The sequence below is a fragment of the Eucyclogobius newberryi genome, unplaced genomic scaffold, assembly GCF_026437365.1.
Source record: "Eucyclogobius newberryi isolate DKJ021-1_F unplaced genomic scaffold, fEucNew1.0.hap1 SCAF_4, whole genome shotgun sequence".
Taxonomy (NCBI): domain Eukaryota; kingdom Metazoa; phylum Chordata; class Actinopteri; order Gobiiformes; family Gobiidae; genus Eucyclogobius; species Eucyclogobius newberryi.
Window position 1 is genome coordinate 19,518,120 of NW_027316056.1, and position 21,962 is coordinate 19,540,081.

Genomic DNA, 21,962 nt, shown 5'->3' on the forward strand with positions numbered 1-21,962 from the left:
CAGCAGAAAAGAGAAAGCATGGAGAACATTATCTTGACATTTTGGAGTGAATTGGGAGTTTAAATTTCCTTTTTACTGGTAAATACTTTGGTTACGTGTTGTTTTCTGCATAAATATAAAAAAAAAAAAAAACACTTTTAGGAGGCACTACAGGCCTAGCACAAATGCAACTTTTCTGGTGCATAGTAAATGGAGCTTTGTAAATAATAAGCCCCTAACTATGGGCTGAAGAAGAAGTTATTTTTGGTCAATCACCTAAAAACAAGAGGAAGATCATGCAAATTTGTGTCAATAATAAACAAATGCAAATGCAAGTGCAGCGTCATCAATATCACAATATATACACATTTATTTTCTTATTACTTGTTTTTGCTTGAACCTTTTCAAAGGTTAAGGTACAAAACTAAACTGGATTACTGACATACATGACAAAAGTGTGTCATTGTTGGATCAAGCCATATTTAAGTTTTAAGTTGTAAGTTGTTTTAACGTGTGCACAATGATTTTATTCCTAATCATGCTTCAAATGAGCATACAAATGAACCAAAAATCAATAAATCCTCTCTATATTCTGAGCCTTGTTTTTGAAATTGTACAGATGTGGTATTATTACTATTTCTGAAGCTGGAACTGGAAAAAGGAAGAAGCCACTCAGACCATTATTGTATTTGGTCTCAGACGGAAATGTTTAATGTGTGTCTGCCAATGATTTTATCTAGCAATAATCTTAAAATATCTGCTCAGTTGATGTTTTTAACCTCAATTCAGCCCATAAAGAGGAAATCAAAATACATGTGATTGATTGTCAAAGAAATGATGTAATTATTATTCTGAGTCACATTTGACGTCAAGAACAAAATCCCTGGAGTGTATCTGTGATCATCAGTTTGTAAGGAGCTCTTATCGATGCCGGGGCAGGATACTGCATTAAGACATTGTTGTGCACACTTTATCTTCAGGACCTTGAGCTCAAATCCACCCACCTTCACTGTCTCCCACTCTGTGAAGACAGCCTCCGTCCTTTTAACACTTTCAACTAAAGGATCTTTTTCAAACTGGGGAACCAAACGTTTCTTATCATAATTAGTCAATTCTGTTTCCACCCCAGAAAGTAGGACTTTGTGAAAAAAATCAGTCCTCTGCACGCTGTCTTATTCTGTCTTATTCTGTCTTATTCTGTCTTAAACATTATATTGTTTAAGACCCGTAAGAAAGAGCCATGTCACAAGCGTTTTGGACACTTTGGGATGAAGGCTGATTGGCACTGTAATATCACACTTTTGTTTCTGAAAAAGCTGTTCTAAAGCTGTGCTGGTGACTAAATTTTTGAGAGCTAGAAATTAATTCGAAAGGTATATAAAGTTTGTTTTACTGTTTGAAAATGAGGTGCCACCGCTTTAATGCACACGTAGATGTATTATTTATTTTGTTTAAGTTGTTTATCAAGAATGTCAAAGAATCTAGCTTTTGATTGGCTCTCTTCTGTTGCAAGAGGATTAATAAGTCAAGGACAGTGAAGGTGTACATTGTGCAGTAACTTCATAGTTATAAGTATATGTAAAATGTTCACAATTATTCTGTTTCTGAGCTCCATACACACAAACAGCAGAAATAGGTATATATATAGTATATCTGAGCCTGCTGATGAATTAAATCATTACATCGCTGGGTGTTATTATTTTTGCAACAAAATTGATTGTTTAAGGATCATTTCCAGCCTCGATTTACAAACCATAGTGCAGTCATTGTCTCTGTGCACACATTTGAAAGCAGCATAATGTAAACACTGGAGCAGGTCAAAATCTGTCAAAAAACATTATAATTAACAAGGCTACAATCAGTTATGACATTATCACTTACCCCATATTAGGAAAGTAAAACCTCTTATGTATAAAACTGTAACCCTGGAGTACGAAGTAGCAGTTCACATTGACACTTACGCAATTTGTTTCCATCGTTCCATTAAAAACACGTTTTTCAGTATTCTGTTGTGAGGGAGGGTTCATCAGAGCATATACAGGGCCCTTACCCAATAAACTCAAAGCCACCAGAGGGCCCCCAAGAGTGCCTAGAATGTTATTCAAATTATGAAAATATTTGCCCTTCGCCTTACCTGGATAACATTAAAATCCATCAGAAACCTGGAAAAAGGACTAGCATTGATACGGTGAAGGGCCCCCAGTCACCCCTGTACAAGATGTTGCCACTGGTGTGCTTAGTTTTTACAGTTTCTTTATTTATAAGATAAGATAAGATAAGATATTCCTTTATTGTCCCACATGGGGAAATTTCATTGGTGCAACGCAGGTAGATACAGAAGCAGATACAGAAGAAAAGAACAGATCACTTATAGGAAGTCTGAAAAACACTTTCAGTAGAAGATCTCCTATAAATAAATAAAAACTCCCATAGACAAATAAATAAATAAATAAATACATAAATACCATTGCATGTGATCACGACAGTAATTGCACATGAATATGTGTCACGACAGCACATAGATTGCACATGAATTTCACAGTAATTGCACATATGACAGAATTGCACATCAGTATTAGGTTAGGTCAGTATTGCGAGTGTTCAGTACTAACAGTGTTTGTTATAAAGTCTGACAGCAGCAGGAAGGAAAGACCTGTGAAACGTCTCCTTCACACAGCGAGGGTGGATCAGTCTCTCACTGAAGCTGCTCTCCAGAGCGGAGAGAGTGTCCTGCAGGGGGTGACACTCATGGTCCAGCATAGATGTGAATCTAGCCAGGACCCTCCTGTCCCCCACCTCCTGCACCGAGTCCAGAGCACAGCCCAGGACGGAGCTGGACTTCTTGATGACTCTGTCCAGCCTCTTCCTCTCCCTCTCTGTGATGCTGCTGCTCCAGCAGGCCACACCGTACAGGAGGGCTGATGCCACAACAGAGTCGTAGAAGGTCTTCAGGAGTGGCCCTGTCACTCCAAAAGACCTGAGTCTCCTCAGGAGGTAGAGCCGACTCTGGCTCTAACTGTACAGTGCGTCTGTGTTATGAGTCCAGTCCAGTTTGTGGTTCAGATGAACACCCAGGTACTTGTATGAGTCCACTCTCTCAATGTCCCGTCCCTGGATGTTCACTGGTGAGGGGGCAGTGGAGTGGCGTCTGCGGAAATCCACCACCATCTCCTTGGTCTTCCCCGCGTTGATGAGGAGGTGGTTCCGCTGACACCAGTCCACAAAGTCCTGCGCCAGTCCTCTGTACTCCGCGTCATCGTCGTCCGTGATGAGTCCGATGATGGCAGAGTCGTCAGAGAACTTCTGCAGGACACAGCTGTCCGTGTCAGTCTGCAGTCTGCAGTGTAAAGGGTGAAGAGAAAGGGCGCGAGGACAGTGCCCTGGGGCGCCCCCACACTGCAGGTCCGAGTGTCAGACACACAGTTCCGGGCTCTCACAAACTGGGGTCGGTCTGTGAGGTAGTCCAGGATCCACTCTGCCAGGTCATACTCCACACCAGCTGTCTCCAGCTTGTCCCTCAGAAGCAGCGGCTGGATGGTGTTGAAGGCGCTGGAAAGATCGAAGAACAGAATCCTCACAGAGCTGCCAGGCTTTTCCAGGTGAGAGAGAGAGCGGTGCAGCAGGGAGATGACAGCGTCCTCCACTCCGATGCCAGGCCGGTATGCAAACTGCAGCGGGTCCATGGCTGAGCTCACGGTGGAGCGGAGGTGGTCCAGGACCAGCCGCTCCAGTGTCTTCATCAGGTGGGACGTGAGAGCCACTGGCCTGAAGCTGTTGAGGTCTTTGGGGCGCGGTGTCTTAGGCACAGGTACCAGACAGGAGGTCTTCCAGACCTGTGGTACCACCCTCAGCTTCAGGCTCATGTTGAAGACATGCTCCATAACTCCACACAGTTCATCTGCACAGGACTTAAAGAGCCTGGGGCTGATGCCGTCAGGTCCTGGTGCCTTCCTTACTTAATCCTCTTCAGCTCACTCCTCACCTGTGCTGCTGTGACAGTCAGTGGTTGGCAGGGGGACCGTGTGCTGGGGGGATGGGTGAGTCCAGGCGAAGTGGGGAGCTGATGGTCCGGGGCAGATAAGCGAAGAGGAACAGATGCAGGGCATTGTCCAGCTGTGGAAGAGGGAGCATGCAGCTGTGCAGGGGGAGGGGCGGGTGACCGATCAAACCTCAAGAAGTGAGCATTTAAATCATTCACCCACTGTAGATCCCCCTCTGTCTGGGCAGGGGGGATTTTGAAGCCCGAGATGGTTTTCAGGCTCCTCCACACTCCCTGAATGTTCTTTTGCTGCAGCTGCTCCTCCATCCTCCTCCTGTAGCCGGCCTCAGCCTGCCTGATCTTCCTCCTCAGCTCCTTCTGCACAGTCCTCAGCTCCTCCTTGTTCCCTGACCTGAAGGCTCTCTTCTTCTCCTTCAGCAGAGCCTTCAGTTCACGGTTAATCCATGGCTTGTTGTTTGGAAAACACCGCACCGTCCGGGAGGGAACAATGTTCTCAAAACATTATCTTGGGATTTCTAGTCGATGATGGTAAAACAAACAGTGGATGTGACAACAGGTGCGTGCCAGGGCCCTTAAAGAATACTTCAAGACCTGATGTGCTTTTGTCTTCTATATAGTTCTAATCTACCTTCTATCTTGTATGTTGGATATCTTACAATATAAATCTTGTTGCCCCTTTACGTTACGTTGTCTTTAGAGAGCGGCAGTTCGCGATGGCAAAATGGAGCAGTGAAGACCTGGAATGTCGGAGCAATGCTGTCTTGTCTGAACAACTGTATTATAAGTATCTTAAAGTGAAAATCTGTGAAAAATAAGAATTTTTGGAGAAGCTCTGCCAAACCCTGGTCACATTGTCCCAAATATCTACTGTATTGATTCTCTCAAACGTGAGGGAGATATTCTTCATCACAGAACACTCTCAAAATAATAAAGAATACTACTACGATGTGTATTTTATTGTGTAAATAACAAATACGTATCTTAGAAATAGAAATACTCAGAATATGAGAGAGAGTTGGTGATTCACTCTGTTGTTGACAGAGCAATTTCCGCAGAGCTTTTCTTCATGTCTGACTGCACTGCTCCTGCTGTTTGAACTCACAGGGCTAATTGCCAATATAGGGGAGCATAGTATATTTGCAGCTTCGTATTGGTGTTTTGTTCGCACATATACACACACATACACACACATACGCAACAAGTCTTGCAAATCAAAACAACAAAATTGGCCAAGTTGTTAGATCCCAAAATATGGCACTGGAGTCGTATCTCCGGTGCCAAAACAGAACCTCTGCAGGTTTTGTCTAAATGACACTCAAGTCAATCGAGATGCCAAAAACGGGACTGACCAGACTTATCGTACTCAATGTCCAATTTGTAGCCAAGATCCAGGGAAAAACCTCTTTTGGTGATTACAGCCACTGATGCTGGTCAAATCCTCAATGAAGAGCTAGTGTTAAACTACTCAGGTTTGTTGTTTATTGTTGTTTGTTGACATCATAGGCTGCGGTAAAATGTTTTTATTTATATACATTATTATAATCTATTATTTACTATAGTCAAGGAATTTGGCGAAAACGTAATCAAATAAATAAATTAAATGGGCTGATAGCACAACATTTATTTCAGTAATTTTATGATTTCATCTTTTTCCCGTTGGGGGTCGCCTATCTCTGTGACTTTGGGCCTTAACATTTCAGTAATAATCTCCAACAATACCAATAATATGTACAAACATGTATTACTGCTGTGCCAAATATATTGTTGTTGATGAGAATTTCAATAACAGTCTCCGATAAAATTTTGGTTAAGCAGTAATACACGTTTGATATTAAAACCTTCAAAATAAAAATGTATTCTACTTTTAAAAGTTGGGAATATAAAAAAATATCCATAATTAAATCCATAAATAAAATAAATAATTAGATGTGCTGTTTCTAAGCGACACAAAGCCATGTATTTTGGTCCTGACTATCAAATTATTTCTTGAAATATGTAGGTATTAAGTAAAAGTGTGTTATGTGTGATTAGCAAAGAGTAAAAGAATCACTGCCACAAGTTGAGAGTTTCATGAGCTGCAGTAGAGCAGAGATCATGCTAATAAATTGACCCAAATGACCAGAACTACTACTGTTCACTGCAGATTTGGAGAAATTCTGCCATCAGAACTTAAACAACAAGCATTTTGACGTGATAGGACCTAACATTAATGTTGGAAGCCTTAAAGACGTGGGTTAAAGATGTGGTTCCATTAGTTCCAGCTCGACTCGCATCAGCCCTGCTTTAGTGCATTTCTGTTTGGTGCTTCCTCCTCAGTCTGGGTACTTTTTTAGTTCCTCCCCTTTGGGCCAAGTCGAGCCAAGCAGGGACTAAACGTGACATCCCGAGACCGCCAGACGCCGATTGAATAAAAGTGTAGTGTTTCTGCAGCAGCAGCAAGAGACAGAACACCACTATGTCCTCTGTAAACAAGCTGTGCACTACATCCATGTTTGTATCTTTCCTCTGTGTCCGTAATTCCGTCTGCTTTGCTCAGCTTTATTGGCAGTTACTGTGGCAGTTTTGCTGATGTTTTATATTTACCATATCTTAGTGTAGCAGTTATCATGTGTTGTGTTATGGTGTCGGTCGAGCAGACGTCCTTTTGCACCGTTTCCACGCCCAGATTTACACAGCACCACTGAGCACCAGTTGTAATGGAAATGCAATCAGGACTGAGCGAGGCGACAATCTCAGAGCCGAGCCAAGTAGAGCCAAGAGACTAACGGAAAAAGGACACAAATGGTTTTCAAAAACAAAAAGGATCTGACCCCTGTGGAGAAGTGGAATAGTCCAAATCCTCTTTGTTCTGCTTAATGAAGTCCTTAATATTTCACCTCTAAACGGACATAATGCTTATATATTACTGTGTGATCTATTTTGCTTTAAGAACTGTACAAATTCGAACATAAGGTTGACTGAGAGTTAAAAGCCAGCCTTAAAGTTACTCCCACTTTAAGCGACACATCCGAGGTCAGATGAAAAGACCACCGGGCCCCTCTCACTCTCTCTTGCTCTGGACTTGGGCACAAGACACATCAGGTTGGAGACCCCAGGGGCCCCTTCCCCATCAGGGGTGCATCCATACTTCTGGCCTCCATACTCCTGCACAAAAGAGTAACTGGACTAATGCTTTGTTGAACCCGTCTAAATCTTCAAACACTAAACCCTGCTCAAAGATCAGTCTCACCGACAGCTCTAAGGACCCAAAGAGCTCAGAGTGGGATCCACATCTGAGTCTTCCCAAATACCCTACAATGTTATCAACTTGTGGTAAATCCCTTTTTGGCGTCTCTAGTGAGTGCAATTTAGACAACACCTGCAAGAGGCGCTGTTTTGGCACACGAGATACGACTCCAGTTGGGATCAAACAAAATGATCAATTCTGTCTTTTTAGGTGTGAGGACAGTCTGATTGAAGTGGTAAGTTTGTCCCCAACTCGCAGTCTGAGATGCATGTGTTGCCTTTCACCTCCTTTCTTGGCTCTTTACAGACCAGCTTACATTCTATTTCTCAAATTGTTTCAAAGTTCTCAAAGTGATACATTTTGTCAGTGTTATGTGAGCTTCAGCTGTTTTTGTTTTTTCTAATATGACAGTAAAATTCAAATTGTGAGTCAATTCATTGTTTAATCTTTGCACACTTTGGTCCACTTCAGTCTGGAGCTCTCTCTAATCAGAGGGTAAATATTTGTGTGTCACAGGGGCCGGTTTATCAGACTGAAGCTGCTGCCTGAGCATGTTGCCAGTTTTAATAGACCCATAGATAAGGCTGGACTTGGACCGGGCAAGGACACCCAGCTCTCAACTTAGACATATAGTGATAACATCTGGCTCCAGAAAGTTCAATAAAACATTTGCTTACTCTACTAAACGTAATAAGCACAACAGAAATCACAAACTACAACACACATTCCCATGGTGGTTCTTTTGGATACTGTATTCAAACAATGCTTGCTTTACAATATGTTATAGATTCATACATAGAACCATAACACAATAATTATGTTTACAAATTGAGCTTTTATGACAACCCAGTTTTTTTTAGCATTTTATTGCTGGCACTTTCAAAGGACCAGGCATAAAGAGTATTTAAACTTATATATGTTTTCTTCTATGGTTTTCAATACCAACCATTTTCAATACCTTGACTTTTTTCAATGTATACCCCTGATTACCTTAATTCTTGGTTAAATTCATTTCTCAGCTCCCGATAAATCCTGAGAGCAGGATGAAGTCAGTAAACCCACAGAAACACATCTTCACTTGATCAATGCGAGTGTCTCAAAGTTACGTTCTCAAAGCTGTGAGCTCACCCCATGTTAAATTATACCAACTGTGGGTTAATTTTACAAATGAAGTATGATATAATATCTATGTACATCCTTTTTATTCATCCTATTTCTCTGCCTACACTCTTTTCAGAATAAATGCGTAAATGCTGGTTAGCTATATTGATATTGAACCCTTAAGTGGACAAAAGGGACTTGAATATAAAACAAGTCTTTTCACATCCAAATGCATGGTGTGTGTATGAACAGAGGGACGTGAGCTTTTTGTAGACGTATTGTCACAGAGGACATCAACGAAACACAAGTCTCTACCAATGTTCCCAGTTATTCACGCAGAGACTATATTGTTCCTAATCAGCATTAATAATGCATATGGCACACATGGCGCACTGCACATATTATAATTCGTTACAGGAGCCTGTGGACATGCAGCTGATGGACGTGCACCATGCATAGCACACAACTGTTATAAAGCACATAAGAAACTTCACATAACAGGGGCAGAACTACTAAGCAAAGCAACACATGGCAAAAGTAAGACATTTTTATTTGATAAATGATGGACGATTGGGATTTTCATACAAATATACTGTTAAACTAGGATAAGACAAGATAGTATAACCTTTATTTGTTCAACAGTGAAGGAATTCCATTGGCAACTTACAGTTCAAGAGCAGCAGGAGAATGAATAGCAAAAATGTACTTAAATCTAACACACTGTGCATACAGAGTCAACTACATATCCAAATATGAAAGAGACATTTGGCCTCATTCAGAAATGTCCAGTTTTATATGTGAAGTGGTTCTTGATAGGGGTGTGCCAAAATATCAAAATATCAGTATATTGTTATACTAAATTGGGTGGTTCCATGGGCTGCTGTAACAGTATATTGACATTATAATACAGAGTAATTTTTGGTATAATTATCCAAATTATTTTGTGACAGCACTACAATGTTGTTGTTTATTTAGAGAAAGGAAAGTTGTTTATGTAAACATTTGATCTATTCACTGGTTTGGTTATTAAAATGGTTAAAATGAAAATGTTTTTCATTTTAAGTTTGTGCACGTTGTGGTTTAACCAAGAAAAATGTATTGGGTTCTTTAAAAAAATATTGATATATATCGATGAATATAATGAACAATATATTGATTATTGCATGCATCTCAATATTGTTATGTCATCATCGTGAGCCGTGTATAATGTATGGTTAGTGGTAGACAACTGCTTATAATGTTTATACATATATCACTTTTTTACATTTTATTTGAAAACATACAGTACATAGAACACTGTACAAGACACAAAGATATATATATAACATTTAACATAGTCTTAATCACATAGTCTGGCATAAATGTCGCCAGACTATGGCGTAAAATAGTGTCAAAATGTCTCAACAAGAAGGTTTTGAGTGAATTGTTGAAACTGTCTATAACCAGATTACTTGAAAACGACTTGCAGACAGTTAGACTCCTGCTAAACCAGGTTGTGAGTGCATTCTTGTAAGATAAGACACTTGTGTGTATATATATGTAGATGGCTTTAACACGTTTAGGTCAAATACAATTATCTCATTACATTTCTCCAGAGTATTAGGTCAATCAACAGAGAGTGAGATTTCCGTGGCTCGTCTCCTTTGGTTATAACACACTCCATTGAACAGAATCCGCCTTTTCTTCTGTTTCATGGGCTTTAAATTATTACTGCATCACCATCATTGATTTTAGTGGATTTATTCACTTAGATACAAATAGTACATTTGCTCAGTTCGTCCTGAACAAATGGAAGTACGTATGTGAGCTGAGTGGAGTGACTGCAGTAGCAATAAGCTTTTGCAAGATGTTTTGATTCAATACTTGAAAAGAGGAAAGTAAAATGGTATGAACATGCTTGTTTTGTTGTTTACACATTTCTATCTGTAATCATCATGGTTTTAAATGTTAAATGTACATGACTCATATATGTTAATATATGAGTCATTTTCAAGGCTGATTAAATGTTGGCCACCAAATTACTGTTCATGGGTGTAGTGTGGATAGTAGAGGAAACTGACATAACATCCACATAGTTTGAATCAATCAAACCAACATCTTCCTCACTCTGTTACAGAAATGCTAATAATAACTACTTCAGACTCCACTATATTTAATTATAATTGTACAAGGCAGTGTTTCAGTCATGGTTCATTTGTGTTTTATTCACATACTAGTACCATAGTAAATGCCAGATGGATAACTACCATTTTTATAGGACTTTTGAGTCAAGTTCTACTCATTATCAATCTGGAAGTGCACTGAGAGCTGACTGGATGAAGCCTCACAAGAGCGACACGAGCAGAGAACAGTTGAGAGAACATCCTTCTCATCCATAAATGCTGATTGCACTTCCCTTTGCACTTAAAAAAACCCTAAATAGTCCATTGTTAAAGGCCTTAGTACTGCCATCAGTGTCACGGTCTTTGTTTTTGATTGATTGGGTCTGCATTTTCTGCCCAAACCACAATATTGCCTTGTGAATTGTAAATTGCTCTTACCCATGGTAGCTCGAGACAGATTCTTATGAGTTTCTGAATTCACATATATCACGGGAAATTAAGGTAACAGCCAGAGATAAAAATACATCTGATTGATCTTGTCTCGCTTATGTTCAATGTTTCCATAGCCCTCGCTGTAGAAAACATTACAGAGTCGTACATCTGTCTGAATGTGCGTTTATTTACATGTAAAATATGTATCATCACCATTAAGTGTGCGCCATGACTGTTTTAATATCACACATGAGGCCTACCAGCTGCCAATGCGTCATTTATTGTACTTCACATCTATACATGTTTTTATGTGACAGCTGTTGTTTTTGAGAGTTGATTGTATTGGAAACTTTCTAATTATCTCATTATTAAAGATGTTATCATGATAATTATGCATTGCAGTTCCAAAGCAGCGTCAGGCAGTCTAATCTATTGTGTTTGTCTTCAAATTTGAAGTACCATGGCTTTATATTGGACCAAAAGCTCTCTTTACAAAACCTGGTTAAAAGAAGATAAAACTAAGTTTGTACTAAAGCTTGTTTTACCCTTGAAGCCAGCAAACATCTGTAATGGCCACTTTTATGCCACTGTTGGATTATGGCGATGCCCTTTACATACCGGTAAATGCATCTGCCAAAAGTCTGAAATCATTGGATACTGTGCATCACTGTGCGTTGATATTCACCCATCACTTTGAACACTATTCCAAGGCTGGATTTGCTTCTTTGGGTGCCAGAAGGTTCACACAGCAGATGCTCTTAGTGTATAAAGTTACATGTGGCTGTGCACATTCCTCTTTGTGTGCCCTGGTGCGGAGAGCAGAGTGTCATTATGTCCTACACTCACGCGATCTCTTTGGTTTGTCTGTCCCTCATGTCAGAACTGGCTGGAGAAACCGAGCTTTCATCTATGCTGCTCCTGCAGCTTGGAACTTGATGGAGTTGAGAATGCGTAAAACGGTCTCAATCAGGGGTTTTCATTAGATGTTAAAAGTCAAAGAGAGTGAATCTTTAAAAAACTGTCTGTGATTTTAAATGTAGATTTTGTTTTTCTTTTCTAAATGTCTTGTAAGTGTGTACCATAATGTTTTAAAATATGTGGGCTGTTATAGCTTTTCTTTGCCCCATGTCACCCTTAAAAAAGAGGTTTTGATCTCAACTGAGTTCTAGGTTAATAATTGTTTTCCCTTCTAATTTACTCACATAATTCATGCATGTTTTTGTAATCATTCACCCTGGCTCAGGCCGGGTTGATATGTGTCTTACACTGAGTTCTTCACATGAATCAGTCCGGAAAGTCTCGCGCCAAAAGTGTCACAACAAAATGCTGGTGTTCTAGTGGATCTAGTGGATCTCAATGTGCAGACCTGGTCTGAGAACTTTGAGCTGCGTAAGTCCACCGGGCGGGACCTTCTGATAATAGCCTTGTTTATATATTTGTTTACATTGCTTTCGTTTCACCTGAAACCTTTCTTCTTTTTTCTCCTAACAGCGCTGTAATGGGCCATAGAAACCCTCTTGTTTGCTGGCTGCAGTTCCCTCATCACTGAGTGTGTCACATGCGCACGAATAACCCGGTTATGAGCAGAGCATCCCCGTTATTACAGTTTTCTGGACATGGCGTTAACTTGTGCTTAAAGAAACCAGGATACTCATATCCCTGTATGAGTCATCCATGCTATGAGTATACTGCACCTGAGTATGCTGGATATCTAAAGGGGTAACTATGGCAACAATGGCATGGATATGGCAAATAGTTAAACATTAGAAACTTTGCTAACGTGTTTTTTAGCACACGTTTTTAGCTTACGGGGGCCAGAGCCATTTAAATAAGAGCATGAGATTGTCACGATTTCAGGAAAATATATTTTTAACAATGGATTATTCCTCCGAGTCCCATACTTTAAGTTTAAGTCTGAGAGCAACACAGATTGCCACAGAAGTTAGTTTGCTTTTAAAGGGTGATAGACTTAAACAATTTATGATGGATTATGATGATGATAAAATAATACAAATATGGGCCAAATGTGTTGGTGGAGTTCACACACATGCTCATGATACTGTGTTTACAGGCCACAGTGTTCTGGATACTTTAATGTCCCATGTAGAATAATAACGGAGTCAACAGTAGGATTTCTATGGCCCATTACTGGGCTGTTAGGGTGACAAAGAAGATTAGTTCCAGGTGAAACTTAGGCAGAGTAAACAAATAAATTAACAAGACAGGGTATTATCAGGAGGTTCCGCCCGGTGGACAAGGCTTACGCAGCTCAGAGCAGCAAAACCATTTGAGTTCCCAGACTAGAACCACAGATTGAGAATGACTTTTGGATGAAAGTCAAAATGTCTCTATACTCACTTACTCACTTAAATATTTTTCTGGGATGAAACATTCCTGGACGAATGAGGGATTTCACCAAATTGTTATGTAGGGTACGTTTTCAGCATTGCCTCTAAAACTATCGATTTTATTGCATCTTTCCTGAGGCTCATGAAAAATATAATTTCTCTTCCTTGTGTCATGCTCCATGTCGTATGTCGGTCAGTGCAGTGGGTGTCAATGTTGTGGGCTGTCAGATGTTTGACGGCCCGTGTCGACTAATGTTTATCACACTCTAAAAACATATTTATGCTTTTCAGTCTGACATTTTCTGTGGCTGTGGCAGACAAGGACTGACACGGTATTTTGTTTATCACAGCAGAACTCGTTTTATGTGATATAATGTATTTATATGTTGTTACAAGTTAAGGCCAATAGTATTATTGTTTCAATCTTTACAATTGCAAGTATAATATCTGATATTTGACTGAGCAAAGAAGTTTTACCCCTGAACTACAACCAGCTATGACCTTGACCAACTGTAACTTCACAAACGGCAGCAAAAGGTTTATTATGCTCGTCTTTCATCTTTTTAGTTCCTGTAAAATGTGAACGTGAGACATAGAGTATCTGAGCAGACCCCTGGTTGTAAAACAGCTAGTAGCAGACACTAATTACTGCTGTTTACTAAATGACATTTAACGCCTGAGGTGGCTGAAGTCTGTTTTATGGTCAGTGATTGTGGCCTCATTGTTTCCATAGGAACTGAGAGAGAGCAGCGAGGCCTGTGTTCTGTGAGTTAGATGATTTTCTTTCTGTAGAGTGTCCTGGGACCACATGGCTGAAGATTTAGAGCCTGTTTCTTGGCACTCTTCACAGGACACCGGGAATGGTATGTTCTGGACAGGGCCTCCGCATGTGCCCCCCCTTCCCCCTTCCTCAGTTCACACCCAGCAACTTTTCAATGTATGTGTATCTTAATCCTTCATCTGCTGTGTTTGATTGAGCAACCATTATAATCAAATTCTCAACATTCTGATTAGGGACGTCAAGGTTAATTGGTTAATTGTGATTATTCGGGTCACAATATAATCGTAAGAACCAGAATATAATAATTGTGACAATTGTAGAAGCAAAATTGAGTATTTTTAGTTCAATCTATTGTCCAAAAAAATAGACCTAAATGTGATAAAATGTTACTTTATTTTGTCTTTTGGAAATTGTTCAATTGTGCAAAGCTGAGCCCAAACTTGAGGAAGAGTAACATGTTAGAAAATGAAAATGAAAGAAAATGTAAAATGTCATTGTTGTTTGGTCACAGTCTCAATAATTGTGAATAATTGTTAAATTGTGATGTTTTTCTCACAATAATCGTAACACTATAATTTGATATTGTGACATCCCTAATTCTGATCATATTATATTGCCGCAATTGATGACAGTGCAGGGGGTGGAATTCTAAACAAGAGGCATAATTATGCTCAAATATGAGGTGGAGTAAAGCAACTTAAGGGCGTGGTCTGGTGTTTTATGTGGCCAGAATCGTAACTAATAAACTTAATAAACTAGTCCACTGGAGTTATGTTACTAATCCCACATGGACAAGATAATCATAATAAAACAACCTTCATGAAGATAAATAACTTAAATAAATTATAAGTTACAGACTAATAAATACAATAACAATTGATGTGGTTATTTTTCTCCCACTCATGTAAACATCGCAGCGCTGTTACGCACTCAGCTCTTAAAGCCAATTCATACTTCAGAAGAAGCAAGAAGTATGTTCAGCAGGGCTCTGATTGGCTAAACTTACACATAAAACACCTTCTTTTTCCAAAAAAACTGTTACTGCAAGCGCGCTCACTCCTTTCTTCTTGTTCTGGCTGCCCTATAGGTAAACAAACAAACTTCTTTCTTCTCATGAAGTATGAATTGGCCTTAGAAGCTCTTTTTGCTGCGTTGGACAGCTGCTACTGTGCGGTCTGGGCCAGACTGGACCTGCACTTGAATGTGCTCAGCTTAGAGAGGAACGTCTATTTGGAATATCAAATAAATTCCACAGTCACATCACATTCACCCAAAATCTTGTCTAATTCTGCATAAAAGGGCACGGACTGACAGCCCAACAAGAGATCCGCACCTGAGATGAGCCTGAGCTGACCACAGTGCGTGCTCCCTTCTCTCTCCAGACCAGCAGCAGCCCATCGAGCACTCAGCAGATCCGGTTAAATAGCACAAGCCCATCTTGAGGACATATTCCACGTTGTGCAAAACAAATAAAGGTGAATTAAATAAAGAAACAATCCTCCGAGGCTGCATTCCAATATTTCATTTTGTAAAATGTATTTACATTTTTTACGTTTTGGGAACAAATTGAATGGAAAAAAACAAATCAAACAATGTTATTGCTCGCTTCTTTAATTGTCTGTATATGATGCCATGATTGCAAACATCTCACACACAGGAGGTGCTTTTGAATACCACAGTTATTAGATCATTGGTTCAAACATACCATATAATATATGGTATTTTTGAGCCAATGGACTGGCACCATCCCACTCCAGCCTCACGCGGCCAAGTCCAGCCTCTTTATGCCAGCGTTAAGGTCAGCAAGGTCACTACCTGGAAAAGCCTCCTGTTAACGCAACCTCCAGGGGCAAAATTCTGCCCATAGTGTGAAATGGGGCGAGACAAGGAAGTGACCTTAAGCAAACTGTTGTGGCCGGGATTTGAACTCACAACATGACAATAGTAACAAGCACATTCTGCAAGTGCAACGCCTCCACCAGAAAAAGTAATGGCCTGTTTGATTGTGCTGCAAGTGATTTGATGTGATTTCATTTAACCTTTTAAACATGCTGCTTTTACTGTACCCGCCTGTTAGGAATATTAAGAAATTGTTCCACAAATAATGTTGTGAAGATGAGAAGAATGAGGATTAAGTTTTGTGTTTTGAAGTTGCTAAGGGAACAAGAGAGGTGCTCAAAACGAAGTGCAAACATGATAATTGTAGATAGTTTTTTTCCATTACGCCAAATGCGCTGGCTCTATTACCTCCTACATAGTGTCCATGTCTACTAATTGTCCACTCTTCATCTGAGGTAGAAGCCTTATTGATTCAAACAAGGTAATTGGGGTGTGCTCGCAGTGACTTTATGTGCAATTATTTAATGTATGAAAGTGGTCTGTTTTTCAGTGAGACTTCATTATTGTCCATTTGGTTTGGAGGTCGCTGTATCTCAAATGTAACAAGTGGATTTTTGTAATGATTTGCCGCTGCCCTTTTTATACCGATCCCCTCAGGATATTCTTACGTATGATCTCCACAATAAAATAAGATGTAGAAGGACGCTCAATAAATTCATATCATGCTCTGTATTTTGCACTGCACATTTTACCACTGAGGTACAAATAACTATTTTCCAAAATTAATATTGGCAGAAATGTTTTTTTCAAATATGGGTAAAATCCCCCAATAACACATAGCACGTTTATATTTTCTTTATACATAATAGCATCTCCATGGAGACAAGCAGATTGTGGATCCTCCACCAGAAAAGTGACATAGTCCTCCTCTGAACTAGTGAGTTAAAGATATGTCATCGAAGTAGAAACCTCATGAAGCTAGGCTGTTGTTGTTTAGACAAGATTATTGTTCATTCCGATCCCCACTAATATCTGCAGATATAAGTGGGGATCATAATAAACATTAAACAATATTCCAGAGATACATTTTATAATATGTTTTTACAATAGTGAAAAGTGAATAATGTGGGTTTATACTGACATAGATAATACTGATTTCAATATTGGCCAAAATGCATTATCGGCCACAACAGCAAAGAAAAATATTGGACTTTGCAATATTAATCACAATCTAATCAAAATTGCAATTTTAATGGTCACAATGATACAATTGTAAAGGCTGCCATTTTTGAAGTACCATAATTTCCTCCACAAACAAAAATATCTGCATTAAAAACTCCAAACCCTGTAGTTTAGATCTGTGCAAACACGAGTTTTCTAGTCAATTCTCCTGGAAGTGTTTTGAACTTTGAACAGAATCCCATTATTAAAGGTGCCATAACATGCTTTTTTTCCACGTTTCGTAGTCTATCCTAAGTGTATAATTGATAATAAGGGTTGTGCAACACCATTAACATAATAGTTAAGAAATATCACCCAGACCTTGGACCCCTCACCAACCCGGAAATGCAAACGGCTTGGTTTGATATTCGCCCCCACCCTTGCGAAGAGCGATCTGGCTCCCCCGCCCAACCCGTGACGTAGTCTCAGAGCGCGTGTGTGCCCCGCCCACCTGTGACGTAGCCCCACAGCTGTCTGCTCCGCGCTGCGCCGCTCCTGCCGCGCGAGTGAGTGAGAAACGATAGAACTTCAGACGCGTGCTTGCCCTTATGATGCGGTCTTGCCCCACCGCCCGTCAGTTTGGAGATTCAAGAAAAGGAGATAGTCTGTAATATAGCTAAACACTGCGGGAATCAATCAAAAAAACATGTATGTGTACATACATGAAGCACAAATAGCAATGTAAGAAGGTTAAAAGCTCTGAAAAGTCGATTTTGCATGTTATGGGACCTTTAAAACATAAATTGCAAAGCTAATCTCAATCGCAAAACTAATATTTATCGCAAGATATTTTTCCCAAATCATGCACCTCAACACCAGTAGATAATGTAGCCACTCACAGGTCACATTGACAGGTTCACTCCAATCTCCAATAGTAGAGTGTAATAAAGTAGTATAATACATTTGCTTGCATTTTTTAACAGATTTAGACATCAAGTATTAATTTAAACAATTCTTTATTGATTTTGTTGATGTTTCACGGCTTTAACCCCTAAAGCAATCACTTGTCCATTAGCAACATGTGGACAAATTAAATAATGGAAGGAATGTGCATTCATATAGCCCCAGGAACATGTAGCTATACGACCCAATCTTCACACATATTTCATACACACACAAAGACTGCATATGACAAGCTGACTTTGCCTCATAATCAGTGGATTCTCGAAGTTTGATTGTGAAGTGCAATGCAGACATGTTTCTGTTATCTCTCAAAGGATTATGAAAGATGAGAACTTTTGTCCTGTGAAAACATTCATGAACGTATGAAAGAGGCTCAAAGGCTTGAGAAAGAATGAGTGACACAATGTACAATATATCATTATCAGTGTATATTCAATGGAATTGTATTCTTACAGTTTCAGAAAGGACATCAAAGTTATTGGGATGTAACTTTCCTGGTGAAGGCAACGTTTCCTGAAGAAGGCGTTAGATATGTTTAATGTTTAGGTGGTCAAAAGTGTAGAACATCAGATACTAATCAAAACTAAAACTAGTATCAAAACTAGATATTTATTTGAACAAGAATTGATTCCAAAAACAAATCATAAACAGGACAAAATATTACATTTTACCTTCCCTGACCTGAGTATTAATGACCTTTAACAGAACTGTTGTACAAGACCACATACTAATGTAAAGAAAGTATTATTATCTAGGTTGAAAAATACAATCTATTTTTGAAAATGTTTTTTTTTTTTTTTATATATATTATCATTGTGGCATTGTAGTCGGTGTTGGGTCTATTCCTCAGTATTAGAATTGAGTTTTAGTAGAAATGTTATTTCAGTACCGTGACAACACTAGTTTAAGCCATCACACATACATGCAGTCAAGTGGCGGACCTCCAACACCAGACCAAGTTACAGACCCTTTAAAGTGTGGTGCTGGATACAGATATAGAAGTTATTGAGTTCCTATCCATAGATAAACATATAAGCTGATATTTTAGGATACATACTTTCTTAAAACATTACAGAGACAGAAAAGTGGTGTTAGCAGTTGAAAAGCCTTCAATAGGAGCGATCTGAAGTAAGCTCGACTCTGGTGGTTGTGGTGACGAGTGCTATTGTTCATCATTGCATGTTATATATTGTTGTTATGTATAGACTTAGTAACATAAGAATGTGGAAATTGAAAGGGGCACGGTGATTGTAAATATGTCTAACTTGTATATTATTTTGACCTGCAAAACGCGTGTTGTTACTTTCTCTCTGGAAAAGCACATTAACTGATCACTTAAAAATCCAGGAATGTGCCAGAAATGATTAAGAAGAGTATAATGTAAATACTGGAGCAAAGCCAACAGGTACAAATAAAAAAACATTGGCATACACAGAAATGAAATATCTTGTACATGTAAAACTGGAATAAAAGGTGGGTGATATTGACAAAAAATTATATACATTTTGTTAAGTACCAGGAGAAAAAATATTCAGATATGTCAGTCAAACAGAAATGTGAAATATCAGTAACACGATAAAAGGATACGTATACGCGATATTAAAATGTTTGCATATCTTCAAAACATACAAGTGTTAATATTGCCAAGTGCCAACCTCTACGGGAATAAGAACAGAGTCGTAAAAAGCTGCACTTTGTCTCTAAATCAGAATGTGCTCTTTGTATCTCATTAAAAGCCACTTTCTTAAACGCTGAAGAAAGAATCTGGTATAATGTTAGTCTACTTTTAGTCCAATATTTTGTACTCCTTTCCTTTGCCATCTGTTCCAAAGATGTGCACATTCCTGAAAATCCCTTCGAGTAATCTATAAGTTATCTTTATTGTCCCGGGCCATAGAAAAATGTGTCCGCTGCATTTGAATCGCCCTTATAACGCAGCGTGTGCCGTAGTGCAGCGCCCAGGGGCTCATCTCCAGATCTTTAGCTGGATTGATGGGGAAAACTGGAGGAAACCAGAGGGGAGAACCATGCAAACACTCACACAGAAAAGCACCGTGCCGCACAAAAGCCAAACCTGGGACTTTCTTGCTGCGAGCTGACACAAACCGGATGTGTCTCAAAGCGTAACACCGCCATCATCATCAAAGGCCTGGGCGTCATCAGGGTATAGGAACACGGCGAGGGACATTGTGGTCTATGGAGATGAGAACAACTTCATACTCAACACAGAAAAAAGATGATTGATTTCCAGCACTATTTCAGAATATCACGCTGCTCAGGAAATCTGGAGTGAACTGCAGCCCTCTCACTGGGGCCTTCATCTGCACAGGTGTCACTGTGTGGTAAGGGAACACCACAGGTGCTTTAAGGGCAAATGTTTCCTGTGTTTTACAAATGGCCGTATTTCTTTCTCATGTCATCACAAAAGAGCAAAGAGGGAATAAAAAGTTTGTGTTTTTTAAAGAAACAATGGTTTTACAATTGTCATAAAATATGGCAGAAATCCAAAATATTTTTTTGTACAATACAAAGTGCCTTATTTCTACTTGCTCGGCTGCTGCCATAATGAAAGGGAATTGGATGTTGTTACATGAAAGCTACATGCGGGGCCCGTTCCCTGGAAACTGAGGGCGATACATGTTGGAGATGTGCTGGGACATCCTCATTCCTCTGCTCTTTGGGAGTGCGGGCCGGGATGTGTAATGCAAAACCTGTCTGAGCAGTCGATAAGGCTATCAGCTCAACTCAACACACAAACCATGACTGTACCGTGTTCGCTGTTGTGGTTGCAAATATACAGACAGCGCGCACACACAGCTAGCACATTAAAGCTATCACATGCCCCGGTGGAGGCAGGAGAAATCTCTACTGTGAGCAAATATAATGCAGCGTTTGGAGATAAAGTTACATATGTTGGAAAGAAGAAACATTTTTACTCTTTAACTATGCCCTCAGGCTGTAGTTTTCATCTTCTATTTTTACCTAGTATCATGCAGAGTTTGTAAGGAAGCAATGAACAAACGTACCGGTACACAAAACATTTATACCCTGCATAAGACAAATCTAAATCTAAAACTGAAACGCCAACGCACCAAGGATCAAAATAAATCATTAGGAACTTGGCCCATAACAGACTTTTCTACAAAAATGAATAAAGTCAAATGTAATTGATTTGAAACTGTACTAATAATTTGAAAAAGCGATAGTTGTTCCAACTTTAAACGTAACTTTAAAAAATCACGGACATGTCGTCATGCCTCTCCTGAGCGTTTAAATTCAGTGGTCGATGGGAGCAGACTGAGAGTTATTAATGTGATAATGGAAGGTTCTCTCTCTCCGTTTTTCTCCCTCTTTTGCAATCTCTTTCTCTCTCTCTGCTTATAGACTTAAGGGACTAATCATCATATTGCTGAGTGCATTGATGTCCGTCTTAGGTTTGGCCTGGACTTACCACCCAGAGAAGAAAACGAGACTCGAACAGAATGGAATTTGAAACGTTTTAGCTAAAAATGTTTCCACGGTTAAGGTGTTTTTTGCAGAAACGTTTCAGATTTTGTTTTGTTCTCCTACGTCGATAAGGAAGATGGTAACTGAAACAACTGATCAAGTGACTCATGTTATTACCACAGTGTTGTTGTTCTTTTCTTCATTAAGTGATGCAGAAGATAATTACTGGTGCAGGTAGGACAGAACCACAATAACTATAACCAACAGAGCAAAGCAAGTACAATTATCATTCAAATAGTCAGTCGATCCTTTCAGAGTTCCTCCTCAAAAGGGCCATCTTTAGCTGATGGTTTAAATGATTGTTTTCTCTTATTTGGCAGTGCTCACGGTGTGACAGGCGTAAAGACTGCCTCATGCGCTGGCTCTCCTCTGTGTGCGGGCCCCCTCTTACCCCCCTCCCGCCAACGTAAGTGGGATGTCCCAGGTGGGTCTGCTGCTGGCCTTGCTCACACTCTGCCGCTTCACCAAGGTTTGACTCAACACTGCCCACAAATCTCAACCTGCAAAAGTCTTTGAGCCTCCG

The 21,962-nt window shown here is 39.7% G+C and overlaps 1 protein-coding gene across 1 annotated transcript in view; it reads left to right on the forward strand.

Annotated features, from left to right (window-relative positions):
• The window catches only part of gcgrb (glucagon receptor b), a 60,354-nt gene that overhangs the window by 11,782 nt on the left and 26,610 nt on the right, over positions 1-21,962 (forward strand). The window contains exon 2 of the mRNA XM_072463707.1: positions 21,760-21,908. Within this exon, the coding sequence (XP_072319808.1) occupies positions 21,855-21,908 (54 nt within the window). The 5' untranslated portion in view covers positions 21,760-21,854. The remainder of the gene's footprint in view (positions 1-21,759; positions 21,909-21,962) is intronic.